The sequence below is a fragment of the Chiloscyllium plagiosum genome, chromosome 20 (assembly GCF_004010195.1).
Source record: "Chiloscyllium plagiosum isolate BGI_BamShark_2017 chromosome 20, ASM401019v2, whole genome shotgun sequence".
Lineage (NCBI taxonomy): Eukaryota > Metazoa > Chordata > Chondrichthyes > Orectolobiformes > Hemiscylliidae > Chiloscyllium > Chiloscyllium plagiosum.
Genome location: NC_057729.1, coordinates 26,529,622 through 26,554,429, shown reverse-complemented (window position 1 = coordinate 26,554,429; position 24,808 = coordinate 26,529,622). Strand labels below are relative to the sequence as shown.

The 24,808-nt window shown below is 40.6% G+C and overlaps 1 protein-coding gene across 1 annotated transcript in view; it reads right to left on the bottom strand.

Moving 5' to 3' along the window:
* Positions 1–20,027: 20,027 nt before the first annotated feature.
* The window catches only part of helz2a (helicase with zinc finger 2a), a gene marked incomplete at its 5' end in the record, with an annotated part of 86,210 nt that continues 81,429 nt past the window's right edge, over positions 20,028–24,808 (bottom strand). Inside the window, one exon of the mRNA XM_043710066.1 lies at positions 20,028–23,250. Within this exon, the coding sequence (XP_043566001.1) occupies positions 23,144–23,250 (107 nt within the window). The remainder of the gene's footprint in view (positions 23,251–24,808) is intronic.

Sequence of the window (24,808 nt, the reverse complement as noted above, 5' to 3'; positions counted from 1 at the left end):
GGGTTTTTGTTTGAATGTAGTAATATCTGGGATACTATGAATGGTGAACATCTCACATAGCACTCTCCAAAGTGAGTGGCACAGTGGTTAGCGCTGCTGCCTCACAGTGCCAGAGACCCGGGTTCAATTCCCGCCTCAGGCGACTGTCTGTGTGGAGTTTGCACATTCTCCCCGTGTCTGTGTGGGTTTCCTCCGGGTGCTCTGGTTTCCTCCCACAGTCCAAAGATGTGCAGGTTAGGTGAATTGGCCATGCTAAATTGCCCATAGTGTTAGGTGAAGTGGTAAATATAGGGGAATGGGTCTGGGTGGGTTGCTCGTCGGAGGGTCGATGTGGCTTGTTGGGCTGAAGGGCCTGTTTCCACACTGTAAGTAATCTAATCTAAATAGTTTCAGTGGTCATTGATGCCAGTTAATTAACTTCAAACTATGTTAAAGTGTAAGCAACCATAATCAGGTAAGAATTAACTCACACACAAACAGGTTTATGCCCACACAAACCCAAGCTCTGTCAGGAAATTCAATAGGAATGAGAGTGACCTATTATTCAATACTGTGTATGAAATGTGTATTACAAGCAACTGTAAGGCACTCTAACTGGATATCCCTGGCCATGAAACGCCGTATAAGATCTTCCTCTGCACTTGGTCATATCTGAGGGTCTTGGGTGAATCCTCTGAAGAATGTCATTCCATAATGAACAGGGAATTGCCAGCCAATCACCAAAAAAAGGGAAATCTTTGATGATAGAGAAGTGCTACATGTGTTCAAAATAGTCGTCATAGCACAGTGTGCAAACTGAATGCCAAGTCATTCTTGGATGCTATACTTGTGAACAATAATACAGCTAGGATCCTTCTTCTGCTCTTCTGTGGTGAGATTAAGACTATTTGGTAAGGCTGGCCAAAATAGTGCTGTCGCCTGGGCGTACTTCAGCCCCAAAATCATAATCATCAGATACAAGTCCATTAACTGTAGCTCTGGAGAGAGCATCTACTTGCCTTTGATATTTGTTTCAGGCGTACTAAGTCTCAGTCAAGTATCTCATATGTCTGAGGCAACATTGTTGTATATGAGCAGTCAATTTTACAAACGCTTTTATCTAATAAAGAGACCGAAAGTTTAGGATCTGTTTTAGTTCTAACTTTCAGTCCAAAATGTAATCAGAATATTTTTCATAGACTTGAGTAACCACAAAAGCCTTTTTCTCAATGGTGGCATTCTTGGATTCTGAATCCAATAATGTGCTTGAAGCATAATACGGGTTTTTAACATCCTTCAGGATGTTCCAGAGAAAGAAACCCCCCAAAACCTGTACTCCAATATCCTTGCTGACCACATAACAGAGCAAACAAATGGAATCTGCAGGAATACTTTCATTCAGTGTAAGATCAGCTGCTTGGGAAGATTTCAAGACATCATGTTATCTCATGGAGCTGGGTGTTTCACTAGGGCGTAGAAACAACTTGGTTTGCAGCTTTAAAAAAAGAATTATGGATACTGGAAGTCAAAAAACAAAAACAGAAAAAAATGCTGAAAAGCTCAGCAGGCCTGGCAGCATTTGAGGAGAGAAAGCAGAATTATATTTCAGGTCCAATGATCCTTTTTCAGGACAGTTTGGTGTGTTCTTGAAACTGTAGCACATCTATAGAAGTGATCTCATTTTCTACAATTAACCCATCAGAATTAACCCATTATTCTACATGGTGCCACCTTGTCCCTGTAGAATATTGAACAGTACATTGGAAAATTCCAGGACAGAAGCAATACTAGAGTTAGTCGATTGAAATAATATTGACTGAAAAGGATAGTAGATGCGGTAAGGAGCTAAGATATCTCATCCAGAGAGAACTACAAAATGCTCTACTGGCTTTCAGATTTATAAGTATTCCGCTGTTGGAAAACTTAGTCAAACTTTCATCAACTGTTGCCAGAGGATTAATTTTTCTCACATCTGTTATACTGAGTAGAGTGAGATCCACAATAAATTTGTATTGATCCGCTGATCTGGGGAACTGGGACCATGCCTGACCTCCATTCTGTAGGTTCAGTCACTGGTTAGATAATTTCCATATTGACCATGCTTGCTGATGGTGGATGAGGAATTTCCATATGTATAAACAAACAAATGGCTTAGCATCAGCATTTAAAAGAAATTTGTTAGGTATTTCAAGTTTTCCTAATCATTTGAACAAGTTGGGACACTGGCACTCAAAGAGCTTTTCCCAGAATTTGCAATTTCCTGTACTCCATGTAAAGATTAGGGCAAGACATGCTTTCTTACTCATTAGGGAACATTGATGGGTGCTGATGATACAAAGTTCTCCTCATATGTATGATCTTTAAATGTCAGCAGAACATGCAACATCCTTTAACTGTAATCATAGAATCCTTATAGCATGGAAACAGGCTGTTCGGCCAACAAGTCCACACTGACCCTCCAAAAAGTATCCCACCCAAATTCATTCCTCTAAATTTATCCCTGATTAATGTACCTTACCTACACATTCCTGAACACTATGGGCAATTTAGCATGGCCAATTTACCTAATTTGCACATCTTTGGATTATGGGAGGGAAGCCACACAGACAGAGGGAGAATATGCAAACTCCACACAGACAATCGCCCAAGGATGGAATTGAACCCAAGTCCCTGGTGCTGTGAGGCAGCAGTGCTAACTACAGAGCCACCATGCTGCAGATATACCAACTCTGATTGAATATAACTTTAAATCCAGTGGTGATGTATTCGGCTTTATCATTCGAGATAACTGTAATCCTGACACCAGTATTCAACTTAAATTTGATTGGATAACAATTCATTTAGTTGAATTCTGTCAAATCTATATCAAGTGTCCGTTTAATTTCTCCTAAGGGAGAGTAATACTGGTTTTCCGTAGGTAGTTGTTGCTCATGTAAGGAAACTTATTCAATTGCAATATTAACCTGTTCAATACTGTGTTCCAAAGCACAAACATAACATGTTGACTTAGAAACAATTTGGTTTACAGTTTAAAAAAAGCTATGGAAGCTGGAAGTCAAAAACAAAAACAGAAAAATTGCTGGAAAAGCTCAGAGGTCTGACAGCATTTGTGGAGAGAAAGCAGAATTTATTTCAGGTCCAGTGATCCTTTTTCAGAACAATTTGGTGTCTTCTTGAGGCTGTAGCACATCTATAGAAGTGATCTCATTTCCTACAATTAACTCATTATTGGAGTAAGTTTCGTCTTTGCTGATGTTGGAATCACACCTGTGACAAAATAGAATTAAATTATTTAGGATTTCATATTGAAATTGTAACACACGCTATAGTTTTCAAATGAGAAGTCTCCTCTGATTGAACATTCTGTTATGCTTTAAGTAGATAATACTCTCTCTAGCTTGTTCTGTTTTAAATTGAGCTTCTACTGTATATAGTTTCTTGAACAACCTTCTAGCATTGTGTTTGCTGCATTTTTGACTGCTCATTCAAGATATAAATTCTCTCGTAATTCACAGATTTACCTAAGAGACCAAAGATAATTCTACTGCAACTGAATTCTTCTTGCTAGTTTCCAGAGTTTCATGATTCAAATGGTACACATAGGTCATTATTAAAGTTATCTGCAGACTCTTCTGAATATTGGTATCTGCTTTTGAAACAATAATCTCACCAGTGTCTTCTTTTGTTCTTCAAGTGAAATATTAATTTAAAGTTGCTATGACCTTGTCAAGCATAATTTGTTTATCATTAACCTGTTGCCGATGTATGACATGTTCTGATGTTCTTCCTGTGTAATAAAGAAGTGTACTAATCTATTCCACACTAGATTTGATGTCTAATACTGGAAATGCCTGAAATTTTAGGTCTGCTTTCATATTTGCCAAGTTGCAAATCTATTAATGGAAGGATTGATACCAGTCAAAGTTATTGCATTGGCTGATAAACACTTAAAGTTGTTGATCATTTTCTTGAATTTGATGATGATTGTGAGGATCTCTTTGTATTCCTTATTGATTAAAATTGTTGAATCTTTGTTGATGTAAAGATTATTTTCATAGCACTAAAACTGAAAGGTGTTAACATTTCTGCTGTTCCAAACATTGCTTTCAATATGCAGTTCAGACTTCCTTTCTCAAGCTGTCATCTGGAGAATGAAAATGTTATTTTCCAAGATGGCTGAAAGGTTTTCTAAAGATCTGAAGGTAGAAAGTGCCTTGAAACGGCTTCAGTCAATAAGATTAATTGATTTTTTTTTACTGTTTCAAAGAAGGCTGCCATGACAATGTTGACGTCAATTTCTTTCTGCGCACGATGTATTTTTGCACTGAACTAAATGCTATATGAACAGGTACTCACTCTTTTTCTTTGTTTCTGATGCTATATTTTTAGACAATTTAAAGTTAATAAATTTAAGCTATTCTTACCCCAAACAAGGGAATAGTACAGATTAGCTAATTTCACTGTTAGTGTTTTAAGACTGGCAGCTTCTGCCTAGGCAGCCTACAACCCCGAGGACTTGACATTGAGTTCTTCAATTTCAAATAACCTCCCTTCCCATCCCCCAACTCCCTTCCCAGCCACTTCCCCTCCCTTCCCCTCCTCCCTGGCACCAACCGGATCCATTCCTCCCATTGACAAACCAGGTCGTACCCTCCACCTGCCTTCACCTATCCCCACTTTACCACCATGCACCCACCACCTCCTTGATCTGCAGCTCTTCCCACACCCACCCCCAGTCCTGATGAAGGGTTACACCCGAAACATCGACTTCTCCACCTCCTGATGCTGCTTAGCTTGCTGTGTTCTTCCAGCCTCCTACCTGTCTACAACGGAATCTTCACAGACCCTGAATGATGCCAGTCATGATGAAAATCTTGGGAAAATTGGGAGAGATGTACAGTGAAACCCTTCTCTGCACTCAGATTAAATGCCCTATTTTCCAAACATGTGCTGGATGTCACCATGAGATTCTTGTTAACGAACAGCAAGAGGCCTATTAACATGGATTATCACACATTGCTATCCCCAGTATTATTTAATTTCACTTCATTAATATGTAGTTTCCTGTTCTACCATCTGCCGATAGAAACCAGGTGCTAAGAAACACCAACATGAAAAACCGAGCAGTTACCTGCCAATGGCATTTCCCTGTTTACATCTTGGCACGTCTATCTTGGACATCTGACACTAACATCTCAGGGCACACTCGATGATGGCTACCTTCAACCCCAGCCACTGACACTGACAAGCAATATGTACTGGCCCGATCGTATCATCATTGCACACTCCTATCTACTTACAGTATATGTCTGCACTTCAATGCTGCATGTTGGAAGAAACCAAAACCTTAGATTGCAATACTGCAGCAAGACATTTTACTCACAAGGACCCAGCTCATGGTTTGGATTAGGGAGCATCAAAGGGATCCTCATTCACTCTCTTAGTGCTTATTCACTCAGTGTCTATTTCAATGTTCACAGCATGCCATGCCCTGTCTTGCTTTTTGGCACTTTGCCTCCTCAGGTAGAGCTTAAGATTCATAATACTTCTATCTTAACTTGCCTAGTGCAGATATAAACCCACATAAATTGTTATGGTTTTTGGCAGTCACCAGTCAATGTGTTGAACATGTTGTTTTACAACACTGTGCTCTGTCTGTGTTACTTCTGCATCGTGTGCCAGCAGCTCATGGAGCAAACATACTGAATGTGCTTTAAACAAACAGCCATGTCTCAAAGACTAGGAAAGTAGTTATCATTTGGTTCCAGGGATACACCTTTCAGGGAGGTGTTCCTAATGCAGTAAGTCAAGGGCAGCCTCAGATATCAGTCCAGGGGATTAGAATGGCCAGTCAACTGCTTGGAGGGGTGGACACATTCAAATGGTCCATATCACTACAGTCCATGGCCCATGTCATGGTCAGTTCTTTGCGTCCAGCGCAATCAGTCCAGGGCCTGGAGAGAAAACAGTTGGGAGCTGAACAGATATCATTCAAGGATCTGGTCATTCGTCATGGGGCTATCTGTCTAGGTCACTCAAGGGGGTAGGTCATGGTCAGTTTGGTGGCCAGTCCACTTACAGTAAAGGGAGGGTTATCAGGATCACTGCTATAAAAGGGAAGCTGGTGTACATCATTAGAGGATTGCTGGGATGCAGTGAGGATTGCAAATGAGAAAGAGGCAACTCTATATATCAGGAGGGAAGATGATGAAGTATTGAATGGAAAGGAGTGTCATCGACAATCAAAAGCATACTAGCTTCAATGGTGTTGTAGTGTGGTCCTAAATCTGCCATATACACTCGATATGCCTGGGGCGGGCAAGGGGCAAATTGTGCTGATGAAGACTGAGGTAGATTAGTTAGATGAAGGGAGTACCTCCGACCAAGAAGAGAAAAAGTATATTTGGGATTCACCAATGTTAAGAGGCTGAGTCTCAATTCTTAAAGAGTAGCCTTTGCTTCCTTCCTGTGTCACCTGTATCACCAATGTGCTCTCAGAAAGTTGTCATCTTCTTTCTTTCCCTCCCACAATGTTTTGATGCAGTCCTCGGCTCTGCAGTTAGGCTGGAGAGAGTTAGCTCTAACCTCAAACCCGTTAGCTTGGGAGTTTCAGTTGGGTGACCCCAGTGGCATTTCTGCCTCGAGGCCTCAACATGCTGAGTGCACCCTGACCGAAGGCAAGCACACTCTCCTCAGCTTGACCTTCCACTGGGCTGAAGGTGGAAGGGTGGAGGTGGAAGACCCAATTACCTCGGGAGTTTTCTCAACAGAAACATCTGTGGGTGTTGTCTGGAGTTTCTTCTCCAGCTGGGTGCCTACTGGCACCACCCCATCTCCTTGTGAGGAAGGGACACCTGGAGTGAAGTCATTTCTGAACGCCAATGGCTACAGCGATGGAGTGCACATCTGTCTACATATCCAGCAGACATCGAGGCTGCTGGACCAAGCTCTCCGTGGCAGCTGCCAATCTGCTCCATGGAGGTAGCCAGATTTCAAATGCCTGGGACAGCAGGATTCCAGTGCATTGATGCAGTCCTGCAGCTTTTGTGTCATACTGCCCAGTGCCTTTGGCAAAACTGCCTGCAGCTTTTGTGTCTGTTTGGGCAGTTCAGTGAAATCACAAATTGCCAACAACCTGGGGTTCTCTCCTGCGTGGGCCTGAGCAGGAGCTCAATGTCCTGCAGTCCTCTGAATGCCAGCGACCTGGGTTTTTCTACCTTGGCCAGTGTGGGGACATGGCAGTGAAGTTTCAGTTGGTTGTCCCATCTCTAGTTTAGATTAAATACCCATTGAGGTGTCAGATCTGAACTGATCGGGGGTGTAGCCCCTGAGCCGTCTGTGCACTCTTCCTCAGAGATAGTGGTGGGAATGTCTTGTGGCACCACTCACTTGACAGTGCAGACTGTGGTAATGTGACAGGTATCTGCATATAGTCAAAACAGAGAATGCATTGCAGACAAGGGTAGAAGTTGTGGTATGTCGAAAATACATTTACAGTGGAGGTAATGGGAGAGTAACACAGCAAAAGTAACACACAAAAAATGCTTTTGTGTCACCGTGGTCCTCACCAGTAATTATCCTCCTTATAGGGGCTGAGGAACCAAAAATCAGGCACCCTACCACAATCCTAGTTCGTTTGGCCCTATTTTGAGCTGTCTTCTCACGGAATGAGACAAAGGGAGCAATTGTGTAAGGTAGAAGTAATGCACATAGTTGTTAATATTGTTATGGTGGGGACAAGTTGGTGAGGTGTTTCAAGTGAATGACTAGCAGCATAGCAACGGTGTAGGATTAGCAGTGCAGTAATGGGTGGGAGGAGGGAGCAGGGCACAAGTGGTTGAGGGAAGATACTGCATGCAACAATGAGAGTGGCAAGGTCCATGTGGGGGGCAGGCCCAGTAGTAGAGTCAGAGTGAACATGGGATACTTGAGAGAAGATGGTGGCACTTATGGTGGCAAAGCAGAAAATGTTCTGATTTTCTTGTGGCACTGTTGGGCAATCCTCTGGACAGATACTGCACTGATTTGGGTAGTAAGTACAGACTAGGCTGGAAGAGTTTCCTTTGCAGGAGCTGAGGAAATAAGTCAGTTCTGCAGTACACCACACCATCCACCAGGAACTCCAGGCCCTTATCCACAAAGTGGGCACCAATTGCCCCTTCCATGCTCGGCGCAAATACCTTAAACTGAGCAGGGCAACTCCAGTCAGTATTTCACTGCATCCATGATTGCCTTTCATATAGGGCATTGGGCCAGGGATAACAGGTTACTCAGTGGCAAGTATTTCTGCCTACAGTGTGTAAGAGAATTGGGCTCGCATCTGTAAAATGATCTTTCTCTTTCACTTCTCATGGAGTGGGAGTCACGGTCAGTGTGGGGTTGGGAGAGGTGTGTTTGAAGGCACCCTCCACACTCTCGATTTGATCCAAAATTGGGAAAATGGCAGCTACCCCAGCAAATCATTGCCATGGTTACCCAATCAATTATCAAGACACAGGGAAATGCAGGTGCCCTTTCACCACCGAGGACGCTTTGCCACTGCCATTGGCCGCTGAGGACGATTTGCCACTGTAAGTGTTTGTAACTCATTTTTATGTATAAACCAATAACATGATATTTATTTCACCTCTTTTTTTATTAATATGTACTATGCTGTGGTACAAATAAAGGGAACTGAGAAGTATGAAAGAAGAAGCAGGAGGGAAAACAATCTGTACATATATATGTTTTCCGGTGGCGAAGAGTCTCCAGAGGTCAAACAACCCCAGTGGAGAAACGCTGGTGGTGAACCGGCAGTGGTGAGTTGACGTCATTTTTTGGCAGCAGTTGGAGTGGGAGGAGCAACAGTGAGGACCAGTTACTGACGGGAAGGTAATTTTAAAATATAAAAGCCTACCTCGGGAGTTTCAGGTACACATTTTGCCAGCGGCTGAATCCTGAGACATTACACATGTGGTGTCTCCCACCTGACCTCCTCCTTTAACCAAACAAAAGGACTCTCGTGTGTTGCTAAGATAAAGCATTTCAATTGATAATTCTTGTGTATTGTGTGATTGATTGAAAGTTTACTATTAGTTGGTTAATTGAATAAGACCACAGAGAAGTACTAGAAATTATTTAACTCATAAATTTGTATAAATAAATTAAATAAGTAGAGGTGGCTGGACAGGTGATGTGCCGTAGCTGTATGATGTGGGAACTGGTTGATCCCATTCTGAATGGCAGTGACTACACCTGCAGCAGGTGTTGGTTGCTGGAAGAACTCTGGATCAGAATTGATGATCTGGAATCTGAGCTTCAAACACTGCGGCACAGCCGGGAGGGGGAGAGTTACCTGGATGCTTTGTTTAAGGATGCAGTCACACTCGGTAGATTAAGTAATTCAAATTCAATTAGTGATCAGGAACAACAGGGTGTGACTGTAAGTGAGGCAGGGGTGCAGGAACCTCAGCCCTTGACCTTGTCCAACAAGTCTGAGATTCTTGCCCCCTGTACGGATGAGGAAAAGGGTTGTGGACACGATAAGCCAGCTGACCACGGCACCATGATGCAGAAGTGGGGGGAGCAAAAAGACAAGTAGTTGTTATAGGGGATTCTACAATTAGGGGGACAGATAGTATTCTTTGTGAACCGTTTAGGAGTCCCGCATGGTGTGTTGCCGGCCCGGTGCCGGAGTGCAAAACATCTCATACCGGCTTGAAAGGATATTGGAGCAGGAGGGAGAGGATCCAGCTGTTGTGGTCCACGTTAGAACTAACACCATAGTCAAGACCGGGATGGGACCATTCGCCGCCGCCGAATTGCCACCACTGCCCTTTCACCGCCGAGGACGCTTTGCCACTGCCATTGGCCGCTGAGGACGATTTGCCACTGTAAGTGTTTGTAACTCATTTTTATGTATAAACCAATAACATGATATTTATTTCACCTCTTTTTTTATTTATATGTACTATGTTGTTGTACAAATAAAGGGGACTGAGAAGTATGAAAGAACAGGCAGGAGGGAAAACAATCTGTACATATATATGTTTTCCGGTGGCAAAGAGTCTCTAGAGGTCAAACAACCCCAGTGGAGAAACGCTGGTGGCGAACCGGCAGTGGCTAATCAGCGGCGGCGAATGTGCTGTGGCGAATTGTCACCAACCCGTTAAGACGAGGTAGGAGAACCTGTTTGGGGAGTATTAGAAAGGAAACTGAAGAACAGGGCCTTCAGGGTCATAATCTCTGGATTACTGCCTGAGCCACATGCTAATTGGTATAGGGATAAGAAAATTAGGGAAGTAAATACGTGGCTAAGAGATTGGTGTGGGGAAGAAGGATTCCATTTCATGGGGCATTGGCATCAGTTTTGGAATCAGGGGGATCTGTACCGATGGGACAGTCTCCACTTGAACCGATCTGGAAACAGTGTTCTGGTGAAAAGGATAAATAAGGTGGTCACAAGGACTTTAAACTTGTGAGTCGGGGGAAGGGAAAGGGAAAGCAACAGGGAGTATGGAGTCAAGTAGAAAGATAAGCAGCAGGTTAGCATGTGTGCAAGGTTTCAGTTCAAGGCAGACTAAGAATGAAGCAAAAAGGAAGGATAACTTAGGACATAGTACTAGAGATGATGGAAATCATGATGTTAAGAAAATTAGCATTAAGGTGCTTTACCTGAATGCTCATAGTATTCATAACAAAATAGATGAATTAACAACACAAATCATCGTGAATGATGATGATGTAGTAGGCATCACAGAGACATAGTTGCAGGGGGTTCAGGGCTGGCAGTTAAACATCCAAGGATTTACAACTTATCTAAAAAACAGGGAGGTGGGTAGAGGGGGCGGGAATGCCTTGTTAGTTAAAAATGAAATTAAATCTATGGCACTGAATGACATAGGGTCAGATGATGTGGCATCTGTGTGGGTGGAGTTGAGGAAACACAAGGGCAAAAAAAAACGAAAATGGGAGTTAAGTACAGACCTCCCAGCAGTGGTCAGGACCAGGGGTGCAAGGTGTACCAGGAAATAGATAGGACATGTCAGAAAGGCAGGTCACAGTGATCATGGGGGACTTCAATATGTAAATGGACTGGGTGAATTATGTTGCAGGTGGATCCAAAGAAAGGGAATTCATGGAATGCTTACAGGATGGCTTTTTGGAACAGCTTGTGATGGAGCCCACAAGGGAGCAGGCTATTCTGGTCTTAGTGCTATGTAATGAGCCAGACTTTATAAAAGACCTTAAAGTAAGGGAACACTTAGGAAGCAGTGGTAGATTTCAGTCTGCAGTTTGAAAGAGAGAAGGCAAAATCGGACGTAATGATGTTACAGTTAAATAAAGGTAATTATAGGGGCATGAAAGAGGAACTGACAAAAATTGACTGGAAGCAGAACCTAGTGGGGAAGACAGTAGAGCAACAATGGCAGGAGTTTCTGGGTGTAATTGAGGACTCGGTACATACGTTCATCCCAAAGAAAAGAAAGATTATCCGGGGTGGTGGTGGTGATGGTGGTGGTGGTGGGGGGTGGGGGGGGGTTGGGATTAGACAGCAAGGCTGACAAAGGAAGTCAGGAAATGTATCAAAGAAAAAGAGAGCCCATAAAGTGGCCAAGAGCACTGGGAAATCAGAAGATTGGGAAGAGAGATATAATGAAGGAGAGGATCAAATATGAAGGTAAGCTAGCCAGTAATATTAGAAATGATAGTAAAACTTTCTTTCAATACATAAGAAACGAATGGAGGCAAAAGTAGAAATTGGGCAGCTCCAAATTGATGCAGGAAGGCTAGTGATGGGGGATAAGGAAATAGTTGAAGAACTTAATAAACACTTTGTATTTGTCTTCATAGTGGAAAGTGAGGACTGCAGATGCTGGGGATCAGAGCTTAAAAATGTGTTGCTGGAAAAGCACAGCAGGTTAGGCAGCATCAAAGGAAAAGGAGAATCGACGTTTCGGGCATTAGCTGCTGCGCTTTTCCAGCAACACATTTTTAAGCTTAGTTTTCACAGTGGAAGACATGAGTAATATCCCAACAATTAAGGTGAGTCAAGGGGCAGAGTTGAGTATGGTAGCCATTGCAAAAAAGAAAGTGCTAGATAAGCTAAAAGGTCTAAAAATTGATAAATCACCTGACATGGATGGGCTGCAGCCTAGAGTTCTGAGGGAGGTGACTGAAGAAATAGCAGAGGCATTGATTGTAATCTTTCAAAAATCACTGGAGTCAGGGAAAGTCCCAGATGATTGGAAAATCGTTGTTGTAACCCCCTTGTTCAAGAAAGGATCAAGACAAAAGATGGAAAATTATAGGCTGATTAGCTGAACCTCATTTGTAGGGAAAATTCTAGAATCCATTGGTAAGGATGAGATTTCTAAATTCTTGGAAGTGTAGGGTCAGATTAGAACATGTTAGCATGGATTTGATATGGGAAGGTCATGCCTGACAAACCTGGTAAAAATCTTTGAATAGGTAAAATGTAGGTTAGACCAGGGAAACCCACTGGATGTTATCTACCTAGACTTCCAAAAGGCCTTTGATAAAGTGTCTCACGGGAGGCTACTGAGTAAGGTGAAGGCCCATGGTGTTTGAGGTGAGCTACTGGCTTGGACTGGGAATTGGCTGACAGAAGGAAGAGAGTTGGGATAAAAGGTTCTTTTTCAGAATGGCAGCTAGTGACAAGTGGTGTCCCACAGGATTCAGTGTTGGGGTCGCAGTTGTTCACTTTATATATTAATGACCTGGATGAAGGGACTGGGGGCATTCTGGCAAAGTTCGCCGATGATACGAAGTTAGGTGGACAGGCAGGTAGTACTGAGGAGGTGGGGAGGCTGCAGAAAGATTTAGACAGTTTAGAAGAGTGGTCCAAGAAATGGCTGATGAAATTCAACGTGAGCAAATGCAAGGGCTTGCGCTTTGGAAAAAATACAGGCATGAACTATTTTCTAATCAGTGAGAAAATTCATAAAGCCAAAGTACAAAGGGATCTGGGAGTGCTAGTCCAGGATTCTCTAAATGTTGGCTTGCAGGTTGCATCTGTGGTTAAGAAAGCAAATGTAATGTTGTCATTTATCTCAAGAGGGTTGGAATATAAAAGCAGTGATGTGCTACTGAGACTTTATAAAGCTGTAGTTAGGCCCCATTTAGAATACTGTGTCCAAATTTGGGCCTCACACCTCAGGAAAGACATACTGGCACTGGAGCGTATCCAGTGGAGATTCACATGGATGATCCCTGGAATGGTAGGCCTAACATACGTTGAACGGCTGAGGATCCTGGGATTGTATTCATTAGAGTTTAGAATGTTAAGGGGAGATCTAATAGAAACTTAAAAGACAATGCATGGCTTAGAAAGGATGGATGCTAGGAATTTGCTTTCGTTAGGCGGGGATACTAGGACCTGTGGGCACAGCCTTCAAATTAGAGGGGGTCAATTTAGAACGGAAACGAGGAGACATTTCTTCAGCCAGAGAGTGGTGGGCCTGTGGAACTCATTTCCACGGAGCACAGTGGAGGCTGGGACATTAAATGTCTTCAAGGTAGAGATTGATAAATTTTTGAACTCACAAGGAATTAAGGGCTACAGGGAGAGTGCGGGTAAGTGGCATTGAAATGCCCATCAGCCGTGATTGAATGGCGGAGTGGACTCAATGGGCTGAATGGCATTACTTCTACTCCTATGTCTTATGGTCTTATTGACAACTTAAGGCCCTTCATTGTTGGTGAGTCAAGAGAGGTTGTGAAAAGTAGATGAGTATTTGTCCAGGTCCAACTCCTTCTCAACACCTCCTCGGAAAATATTGTGCCCTATGACTTTATTTCAGAAGCTTCAAGTACAAATGTAATTTTATTTATGATGAAGAATAGAAGTAATTGCTGGCTGGAGGTCTGAAATTGGTGCAGCTTCTTTGATATGGAAAAACCTGTGTTCATGATCACACAAAACCTATCTTGTAAATGTGTCCATAAGCAGTGTAACAATAGTACAGAAATTTTCTCTCAGTCATATTCAAACAATTTGAAGTATACTACTTGAAACCTATAATAAACTTCTAATAATTGAAGAAATTAAGGTTGGATTTTCTTTCAGTCATGGAATTCTGTTAGTTGGTATGTGCCCACTTCCTTGAAACCAATTTGAATCCTGACCTGCACTAACCACCTCCCCCCCACCACCACCACCAATGTCCTAACTCGGGTTAGAATGATTTCCAATTTATATTGGACTGTCAGCAAGGTATTGCCATCTGTGCTACAGGACTGACACTGCCACTGTAACAGTAGAATAACCAGGAACTGATCGAAATGCACAAAGGTGACTGAAAGGTTAATCAAATCAAGTAAGAGAAGAGCATGAGAGGAAACTAAATAGAAATATAAAAACAGATAGCAAGAGTTTCTCGGTACCTAAAAAGGAAAAGAGTAGGTAAAGTGTTAATTTCATGAAGGGTAAGAATGGGAATTTAATGGGAGTTAACAATGAAATAAATAACTATTGTGTAGATGTAATGAATAACTATTTTGCTTCTGTCTTTACTATAGATGATACACAAAAGACAGGAAAGCCTGTAAATCAGTAGGTTAAAGGAAGAGCAGACTTTGGTGAGGAAAACGTGATAGAACTGGAACTAAGTCACAAGGTCCCATTGAATTTCAAATAAGGTCTTAAAAGAGGTGGCTAATGAGGTAGTAGATGTGTTGGTGTTAATTTTCCAAAATTCATTAGATTCTGTAAAGTTTATATGAGATTATAAAGTAACAAATATAACATATCCATTCAAGAAGAGAGGAAGGCTAAAAATAGGAAAGTATAGACCAGTGAACTTGATGTCTGTTTTGAAAAGGTTTTACAATCAATCACTGAGGAGGTTATAACTGGACAGTTGGAATAACTCAAGGTAAGTGGGAAGAGACAGCATGGTTTTGTGAAAGGGCAATCATATTTAACCAATTTATTGGGATTCTCTGAAAGAGTAACATGTACTGTGGATAAAGGGAAACCTTGTTAAGTACTGTGCTTTTATTTCCAGAAGGTATTCAACAAGATTCCACATAAAAGGTTATTGCACAAAGTAGGAACTCATGGTGTAGATGGTAATGTACCAGCATGGATAGAAAATTGGTTGCCGGGCTGTAATCGTAAATGGGTCTTTCTCAGATTGACAGGACGTGATGAATGGGTCCTGTAGTGCTCTCAACCCTTTACAATGTATATAAATGATTTGGATGAAAGGATCAAAGACATGGTATCTTAAATTAGAGATAGGTAGGAAGGTATGAAGATGATATTACAAGGATGCAGACTGATACAAACAGGTTAAACGAGTGAGCAAAAATCTGGCTGTTTGAGTACAACATGGGATAATGTAAAGTTGTTCACCATGGCAGGAAAAATAAAAGCAAAACAGAGTGTTATCAAAATTTTGAATGAAGGGTCAAATGGCCTACTTCTGCTCCTAGTTCAGATGCTCAGGTGTGCAAAGTGGGCAGAATCACTTTAAAAACAATAAGTGGTAAAGCTAAGGGGAAGCTGGTGACATTGCTGTAATATCATTAGATGAGTGATCCAGAGGCCCAGGCTAATGCTTTGAGATCATGGTTTCAAATTCTATAATTAAATCCGGTGGAATTTAAATTCAAACAGTAAATGTGAATTGAAAACTCATCTCAGTAACGAAACTAGCATTGATTGTCATAAAACAAAAGCACTTGGTTCCGTAATGTTGTTTCGGAAAATAAATGATCTTTACCTGGTCTAACCTGTATGGGATTCCAGACCCATAAACAATGTGGTTGACTCTGCCTTCTTTAATGGCATAACCCAATCATTCAGTTCTTGAGCAAATAAGGATCAGCAACAAAATGGTGGGTTGGCCAGTAAAGAATAAAAAAACCCTCTAAACTTTGACAGAGGCTAACAATTTCAGTGGTTCTCCATTTGGAGCAAGACCACAGGGAGAGAAGAGTCTTCTCCTTCCATGGGAAGTACCAATGCTATAAATATTGCAGATCCCGGAAGTAATGACAGCACGGGTGCACATGAAGAAAATCTGCTGGGCACCCAACCTATGCTTCCATTTGCTTGGAGGAGAAGGGTGAGGAGCAGTCAGCCAGTGGTGGTCTCAAGATGAACAAACAGAAGAGAATTCAAATCTGACAGCAAATGTCTCAGCACCTGAGATTCCTATCATTATTTTTCCCACAATGCAACCTGAGTTAACTCAAAAGACATAGCAGCAAAAGTGAGCCATTCAGCCCATTGAGGGTCCTCTGGCAGTCAATGAGATCATGGCCAATCTGATAAACTTTTTCTGCCTTATTGCCATGCCACTTGATACCTTTACTGACTAAATAAAATTTATCTCAGCCTCGAATATTCTTAATAGCCTTGACAGCCCTCTGCAATAAAGAATTCCATAGATTCACCACCCTCAGAGAGGAAATTCCTCATCTCTGTGTTAAACATGTGATCCCTTACTCATCTGGTGCTAGTTTCTCCCACAAGGAGAAAGGATCATTCTGCAACTATTCTGTCAAACCTCCTAAGAATCTTATATTTTTCACTAAGGTCTCATTGAAACATAAAGGATTCTTAAGGAGCATGACAGTGTTAATTCAGAAAGGATGTTTCTCCTCATGGGAATCTTGGACCAGATGGCATAGTTTCAGAATTAAGGAGCGCCAATTTAAGTCTGAGATGAGGAGTAGTTCTTATCTCAGAGGGTCGAGAGTCTTGGAATTCCTTGCCACAGAGAGTTGTGGGGGCAATCCTTGCATATATTTAAGGCTGAGATCGATACATTTTTGATGAGTAGGGGAATCAAGGGTTATGAGGAAAGGGCAGGAAAGTGGGTGTGAGGCATATCAGATCAGCCGTATTCCTATTGAATAGTGAAGCAGGCTTAAAGGGCTGAACAACCTGGTCCTGTTCCTATGGTCTTGTGCTATTTAAAACATACACTATCTCACAAATTACAGCCAGCTATTTAGACTGGCCACCCATGCATTAGTGATCCCAAAGACAAGTGAAATTTCAATAAGGTATCCTTATATAGCTTGTTTCATATGGTAGCACTAACTCAGTCAAATTCAACATTTTTTGTTTCACTATGCTAAGGAAGAGGTTTGCTTGCGTGAAACAAAAGATAAATCAATACAAAAAAAGCTGAAGAAAATGGACACCTTGATCAGGTATTAGTACACAAGTCAGAATGTATTGCTATCAATATTGGCTGTTACCGTCAAATTAATGGGTCAAACAAACTGTGTGGCAGCACACACACAAAATAGGAGTCTGGCTGAACAATTCAATTACCCAGAGGGTACTAGCTATTTACGTTGCCACTTCTTGATCCATATGAACTTTACAGTCATCAAAAGTTGTCAACAATACCAATTCAAAACGGTGGTAGATGATGGGGGTAAATGTTGTCATTCACTTAAGTAAAGAAATGCTTGGCCTCTAATTAAGATACTGAAACATTTTTGTTATCAGGTAAAGCACAAAACAGTTTAATCAATGTCTTCGTTAAGATGAATGCATGTGCCACTGATTACCAATTTCAACAAAAATGAAAATTGCTTTTTTAAATTATTTATTTGAAACATAAACACTGAATATGTCAAAAAATGTGGGTTATTTCAACCAGAAAACATTGGGCGGCAACAAAGACTCCTCATCAATGTCTATGTTATTGCTCTATGTCATCCACTAGATAACAAGGTGCAAATTGCAAAGGCAAAATAAAATGGATCAAGAAACGTGACCTATATGGACTTCAGTAAGGCGCTTGACAAGGTTCACCATTGGAGACTGGTTAGCAAGGTTAGATCTCATGGAATACAGGGAGAACTCGCCATTTGGATACAGAACTGGCTCAAAGGTAGAAGACAGAGGGTGGTGGTGGAGGGTTGTTTTTCAGACTGGAGGCCTGTGTCCAATGGAGTGCCACAAGAACTGGTATGGGTCCACTACTTTTCATCATTTATATAAATGCTTTGGATGCGAGCATAAGAGGTACAGTTAGTAAGTTTGCAGATAACACCAAAATTGAGGTGTAGTGGACAACAAAGAAGGATACCTCAGATTACAATGGAACTTGATCAGATGGGCCTTTGGGCTGAGGGGTGGCAAATGGAGTTTAATTTAGATAAATGTAAGATGCTGCATTTTGGGAAAGCAAATCTTAGCAGGACTTATACACATAATGGTAAGGTCCTAGGGAGTGTTGCTGAACGAAGAGACCTTGGAGTGCAGGTTCATAGCTCCTTGAAAGTAGAGTTGCAGGTAGATAGGATAGTGAAAAAGACATTTGATATACTTTCCTTTATTGGTCAGCGTATTGAGTATAGGGGTTGGGAGGTCACGTTGCGGCTGTACATGACTTTGGTTAGGCCACTTTTAGAATATTGCATGCAATTCTGGTCCTTTCCTATTGGAAGGATGTTGTGAAACTTGAAAGGGTTCAGAAAAGATTTACAAGGATGTTGCCAGAGTTGGTGGATTTGAGCAATAGGGACAGGTTGAATAGGCTGGGGCTGTTTTCCCTAGAACATCAGAGGCTGAGGGGTGACCTTATAAAGGTTTATAAAATTATGAGGGGCATGGATAGGATAAATAGACAAGATCTTTTTCCCTGGTGGGGGGAGTCCAGAACTAGAGGGCCTAGGTTTAGGGTGAGAGGGGAAAGATATAAAAGAGACTTAAGGGGCAACATTTTCAAGCAGAGGGTGTATAGAATGAGCTTCCAGAGGGAGTGGTGGAAGCATCTGGATGGGTACACGAATAGGAAGGGTTTGGAGGGAAATGGGCTGAGCGCTGGCAGGTGGGACTAGGTTTGGTTGGATGAGTTGGACCGAAGTGTCTGTTTCTATGCTGTACATCTCTATAACTCTATGACTTCTTTGCATTTTCAACAAAGGTAAATGTAGACTTGTGTGAAGATTAAATGTTTGGGCAGTACTATTTTCCTTCTATTTAAAATGCATGAATGGACAACTTCATCAATGTGCCAAAACTAACCACAGGCATTTCAAACATTGTGGTGGGATTATCAAATGTTTGAATTACTTCAAATTTAAGAAAAGCTTACACAAATCAAAAGGACATCAAATCGTGGACAAATTTTTCTTTTGTTTCCCCCATTTCTTAGTTGAATATACTTCCCTTGTGGGCGGCACGGTGGCACAGTGGTTAGCACTGCTGCCTCACAGCGCCAGAGACCCGGGTTCAATTCCCGCCTCAGGCGACTGACTGTGTGGAGTTTGCACGTTCTCCCCGTGTCTGCGTGGGTTTCCTCCGGGTGCTCCGGTTTCCTCCCACAGTCCAAAGATGTGCAGGGTCAGGTGAATTGGCCATACTAAATTGCCCATAGTGTTAGGTAAGGGGTAAATGTAGGGGTATGGGTGGGTTTCGCTTCGGCGGGTCGGTGTGGACTTGTTGGGCCGAAGGGCCTGTTTCCACACTGTAATCTAATCTAATCTAATCTAATATTTGTTCCTCACCAATGTTCCACTTGTGTAAGTACAGGAGAAATCCCAACTGCAACTGTCCTGAGCAGTTTACTCCCTAACCCTTTGTGGCATACAGCAGGAGGCAAATATTGAAAGCATTCCAAGGTAGGGAATACTTCATGGAGAGTATCAAAAGGAGTTCTCTGTTTAAGATGCCATGTACAGGATAAAATGATTTTTGTGACCAGATAGAACTGAACTGGGTATCAGCCAATTATCTTTATGCAGTAAGGTACTTGCTTTTTATTGTCCTGCTGTGAACCAATTTGAAGCCTTCTTCCTTTCAAGAAGGTGGTAGATAAAGCTCTTGCGGCTAAAGGAATATGCAAAAAGAACTGGATTAGTGCATTGAGGTTGATGATCAACCAAGATCATTTTGAATAGTGGAGCAGGCTCAAGGGGTCAAGTGACCCACTCCTGCTCCTATCTTCTATGTTTCTATGGAGCCAATTATGGCAAATGTCAATGTTCCAGATTAGACAGAAAAAATGTGAATGCAGAGTCTTATTACATGTAAGGTTGGTGGTGCAAAGTCTGAAAAAATATGCATTGGAATACACCTTTCACTTATTCTTTATTAAATGTAAAAAAAATTAAAATCCTTAAAGTTAACATTTTTCATATCAAGAATGTGCTATGGATGAAGCTTTGTTTAAAGAAATAAGTTTTCATTCCATTACTATTGAAACTTCAATATGACAGAGGACAGCCCTATAAAACAGTGATACATTCAAAACATTGTAATCCGCACAAGGTGACTGAGGTCTCACAGAGTAGTCATGCAGTATACCCAATGCACAGCTTTTCTGTCCCCACACAAAACATATAACAACGCAAATTCAATGGTGGAAATTTATTACTAATACTTAACAAATTCACTGAGAAAAATATAAAGATACCAGTTCCAAAATAACATTAATTCATAAATCACAAAACAGACACCTCTTTTTTTAAAAACAATTGCACTATCACAGAAATAAAGAACTACATAACATCACTTTTTGGTCACAGGTTATTATAGTAGCACTTAGTTGTTGTGCTTTTAGATGGATAAATATGCATTTTTTTAAAAAAAGGTTTTTATTGTATTTTAGTACTCCGGAAATTGAATGATGTCGGGCAGAGGCAGCTACTCATTTAATACCTTCAAAATGTGAAAAGACTGCAGAAGCTATTCTGTACCAGAAAAATTATCCTTAATAAGCTGATACATTGATCTCAGGTCTGCTCCAACATAAAGCGATTCATCAAGAGATATGATAAAATGATCCATGTTTTTACATAACTAACTGAATTAGTATGGTTATAGAGAGGTGTTGTATACTAAACCAAGAAAAGACACAAAAAACATTTTTTAAAAAAAAGATTAACTTAAAATTGAGGACTGCCATCAAGTTTACACCACCCTAGTTCAGTGGAACTGGTTCAGCTGACAGTTTAAAAAGATTATATGAAATGCTGAATAAGCAAAGGAATATTAGACCGACAGTCATTTTTCCATATCCACAAGAGTTCTGTTCCTGAGAATCCCCACGAATGATGAAATTTGCTTGTTAATAATAGGCTAAAAGTGCCCACAGATGTTGATTTCTGTTGCTACTTATTTTTTGGCATGGATTGGCAAATACGTGATTGATGGATACAGAAGATTTTAATGCTGCCTGCATGAATGGGTTTTGAATGTGTTCAAACTGAGCCCAAACTGGCCACGAAATGAGGACCTGGAGGGTGGGGTAGGTGTGTGGGTGGGTGGTGGGTCTTTGAAGGTTAGATGACCATTTCACATTCCTTAATTTTTACACTATAACAGCCAATACTCTATTATCTAGTCAGCAAGACAATCTTTGTGGTACAAGATTGACAGAGCAACATTAATTATGCTGCTTAGAATCTACGCCTTCACCAACCTGGATTCAGTAGTAGGAATTCAAAATTCAAAGTCAGTAAAACACAAGTAATAATAATAATAAAAAACCTCATTATTCCACAGACCTCACCTTAAAAATAAGAAAGTTTATGTCTCTTCATATGGATGCTCAGAGGGAAGTCATTTAAATACATTAAATTTTTGTTTATTAGTTTTGGAAATTATTTCTCGGTTTATTATACTTATTGGCAATTACTATAGCCTGCACATCAGAAAATATATCAAATTTAAGTTGCCCACCAGCTCCAGTAGTGGAGATAACTGATTCCAATTTGGAGGTTCTAACATTGAGTCTCTTGCTTGGTCCATTGTCTGTTGGGAATCTTCATTATATGGTCATGAGGCAATGTGCCTCTCCATAGGTAGTTTATGGTCTATTTTTAGAAAGACATTTGTGCTCTCCACAGAAAGTCTGATTGTTTCAATCAACCTACCCTGCAACTTGCAACAGTGAGGATGAATTGCCTAAGAGGAATGGAAAACCTTCAATTGAAAATATAGCAATTTAAAGGAATTGGATAAAGAAGTTGAGCAATTTAAACTACAATACCACAAGCTTTTCCAGCAGCAAATATCTGAAAGTTTTAAGTTCTTTTGAAAAAGTCATTGCATTAAGTAGAAGACGATTTTCATTTCTTAAAAATAGAAATTGCACCTTAAGGGACTGATTCCTGCTCCCAGACACAATATTCAGAAGGACCTTTATGAATAATGTATACATCTTAAATTCATAGCTAATTATAAAACTCCTTTTTATATGGCAACATTCTACTTACAGATCAAGTAGCCAGTTTTCTATGTTCTACTTAGGTAGGATCATAAAATGATTAGGCAGAGTCAACAGAAAGGGAAATTGTGTTTGACAAATTTACTAAGATGAGCATGTCTCAATGCAGAGAAATAGGAACCAATGCATGCCGTATATAAGGATTTGCAAAAGCAATTTGACAAGCTGCTACACAAAAAGTTGTTCATGGCTTAGGGAGGGAAAAATGGAGAAAACATTTTAGTCCACTGACCCTTCATCAGAAGGGTCAAAAGGTTAACTCTGTTTCTTTCTCCACAGATGCTGTTAGACCTGCTAAATGTTTGCTTCAAATCTCCAGCATTTGCAGGTCTTCATGTTATGATATAAAGGCTCTTGAAGTTGGGAGAATATAATACCATTTACTGAGTTAAAATGAAACATAAATTTCACTTTCAAAATAGACAATTAAAATATATTTCCTTTCCAATTATCTAGTGGCAAATGTAGACAATCCCAAATACTTCATAAAGCTAGCAGATTAGCCAATTAGTTCAAACAGTAGTTATTATATAAAATCTAAGAAGAAAGTGCTCAGACCCACAATAGATGTTTTATTACAATTCTATACTGTATTCCTTTGTTTTATTTATAAACTAGCACCTAATTATAAAATTCTTAGATTTTGAATTTAGAGAATATATCTTACACAGTTTAAGACAAAAGTGCAATACATTATCAAATGTTAAAATTCATTAAATCTTTTTTGACTCCATAATATTTGCATTAAGACAGTCATGCACTAAATAATTAGCTAATTGTTTCAACAAAGAATCATTTTCAAAACTGGTATGGGAATCAGATAGAGTGACAACGATGCACATAGAAGTCTTGACTTTGGAATCTAAAGCCAATTTGAATGTTTTTCAAGCATTTTAAAACAAAACTCCAAATCTAGAAAACCTGAGATTCCTCTTTTGTGTTGGGCAGCTATGTCCCAACTATTTTCTTACAGTAATATCATCAGCATTCACCAAAGCATTCTTCTTTCTATAATGTGCCAGCAGATCCTTCCAGGGATTACTACAGCGCAGTAAACACTCATTTCCTAGAAAACAGAAAATAGACATTGCTTTCAATTGTTAAGTATTATACAGTACATTGTGACCTCCCAAATCTAGAATATTTGGGTCCAGGTTCTGCACTTCAAAATTTTGTTGATTTTGCAATGATGTTAGAATATCTAACTTTCAGTATATGAATTGTAAAATACCACAAATATAAATATTTACCTGAAACATAACACCATGATAAACCATTAAAAAGCAGTAAGAAGAATTGTTTTATTCATTTAAATACCAATGAACTTTTCTGCGTTCATGCCATCCTAATTTGTTCCAGCTTCTGAAGTCAGTTCTGTTGAGAAAACTTCCAGATATCTGGCATTTCCAAACAAATTTAATTTACACCGAGTTCATGAAATAACCTGTTGAATTCCTTTGCTAACTTCCTCAATTTGTCGATGGAACAATTTCACTTTGTCTATGGTTTATTTTTCTCCCATTTTCTCCAAACTCAGAAAGAGTTGCAGCACTTTATTTATTAGTTGGCTGTCAGAGGTTCTGCGATCAGGCAGTTCATTGCAATCTACATGTTAGAGACCATCTTGCTAGAGTGAGGGAAGGAGTTCAAGCAGATGACAAAATAAGTAACAGAGCTAAATGTGTCCACTCTTTGTACAACTTAAATGGCAGGAAGTTGGTGGAGTAACAAAGTGGAGACATATTCAATACTCTAGCAAGAGTTAGTCTACTTTCTAAATGTGCTTGCATGCCTAGGTTTTACCAACACACTTTGTGTTGAGGCTGTTATGATATATTTGCCCTATGGACCATGAAACCCCGCAAGCAACACGTATCAAGCAGCTTGTCTTTCCAGAAGTGGCTGTTCTAACACTTGAGCAGCTGGTGGAGTGAGGCAGCAACCTGCCTGTTCTGACAGCAAAATCTGAGACCATATTTTAAAGAAAAAAACATTCTGATGCAGCTCAAGGAATTCAAGACAGTAGTTTTGGGCTGCCCAGAAATTGCCTGGTTAGAAATAAGGGAAGACAGGAGGCAGCTGGCTACGTCCAGATTAATTTTTATGGAAATGAAAGAGTGCCTAAATCATTTTAGCTGCTCTGGCCCTATTGCAAATAAAATTGCTCAGTGAGTACACAGTCTGCAGTTAAACCAGTTATATCCAAAAGCAGCAACCAGTACCTCACTTCGGAAGATCTTACTTTATGTGATTGAAATGTGTTTTCACCTGAGCACTGGTTTTCTATTTTTAAGCCATTATTGCTCTACTAATGCTGATTTTGGCAAGATAAGATCAATGCACAGTATCAACCATGGGAGACTGATTAGCAAGGTTAGATCTCATGGAATACAGGGAGAACTAGCCATTTGAATACAGAACTGGCTCAAAGGTAGAAGACAGAGGGTGGTGGTGGAGGGTTGTTTTTCAGACTGGAGGCCTGTGACTAGTGGAGTGCCACAAGGATTGGTGCTGGGCCCTCTACTTTTTGTCATTTACATAAATGATTTGGATGCGAGCATAAGAGGTATAGTTAGTAAGTTTGCAGATGACACCAAAATTGGAGGTGTAGTGGACAGCGAAGA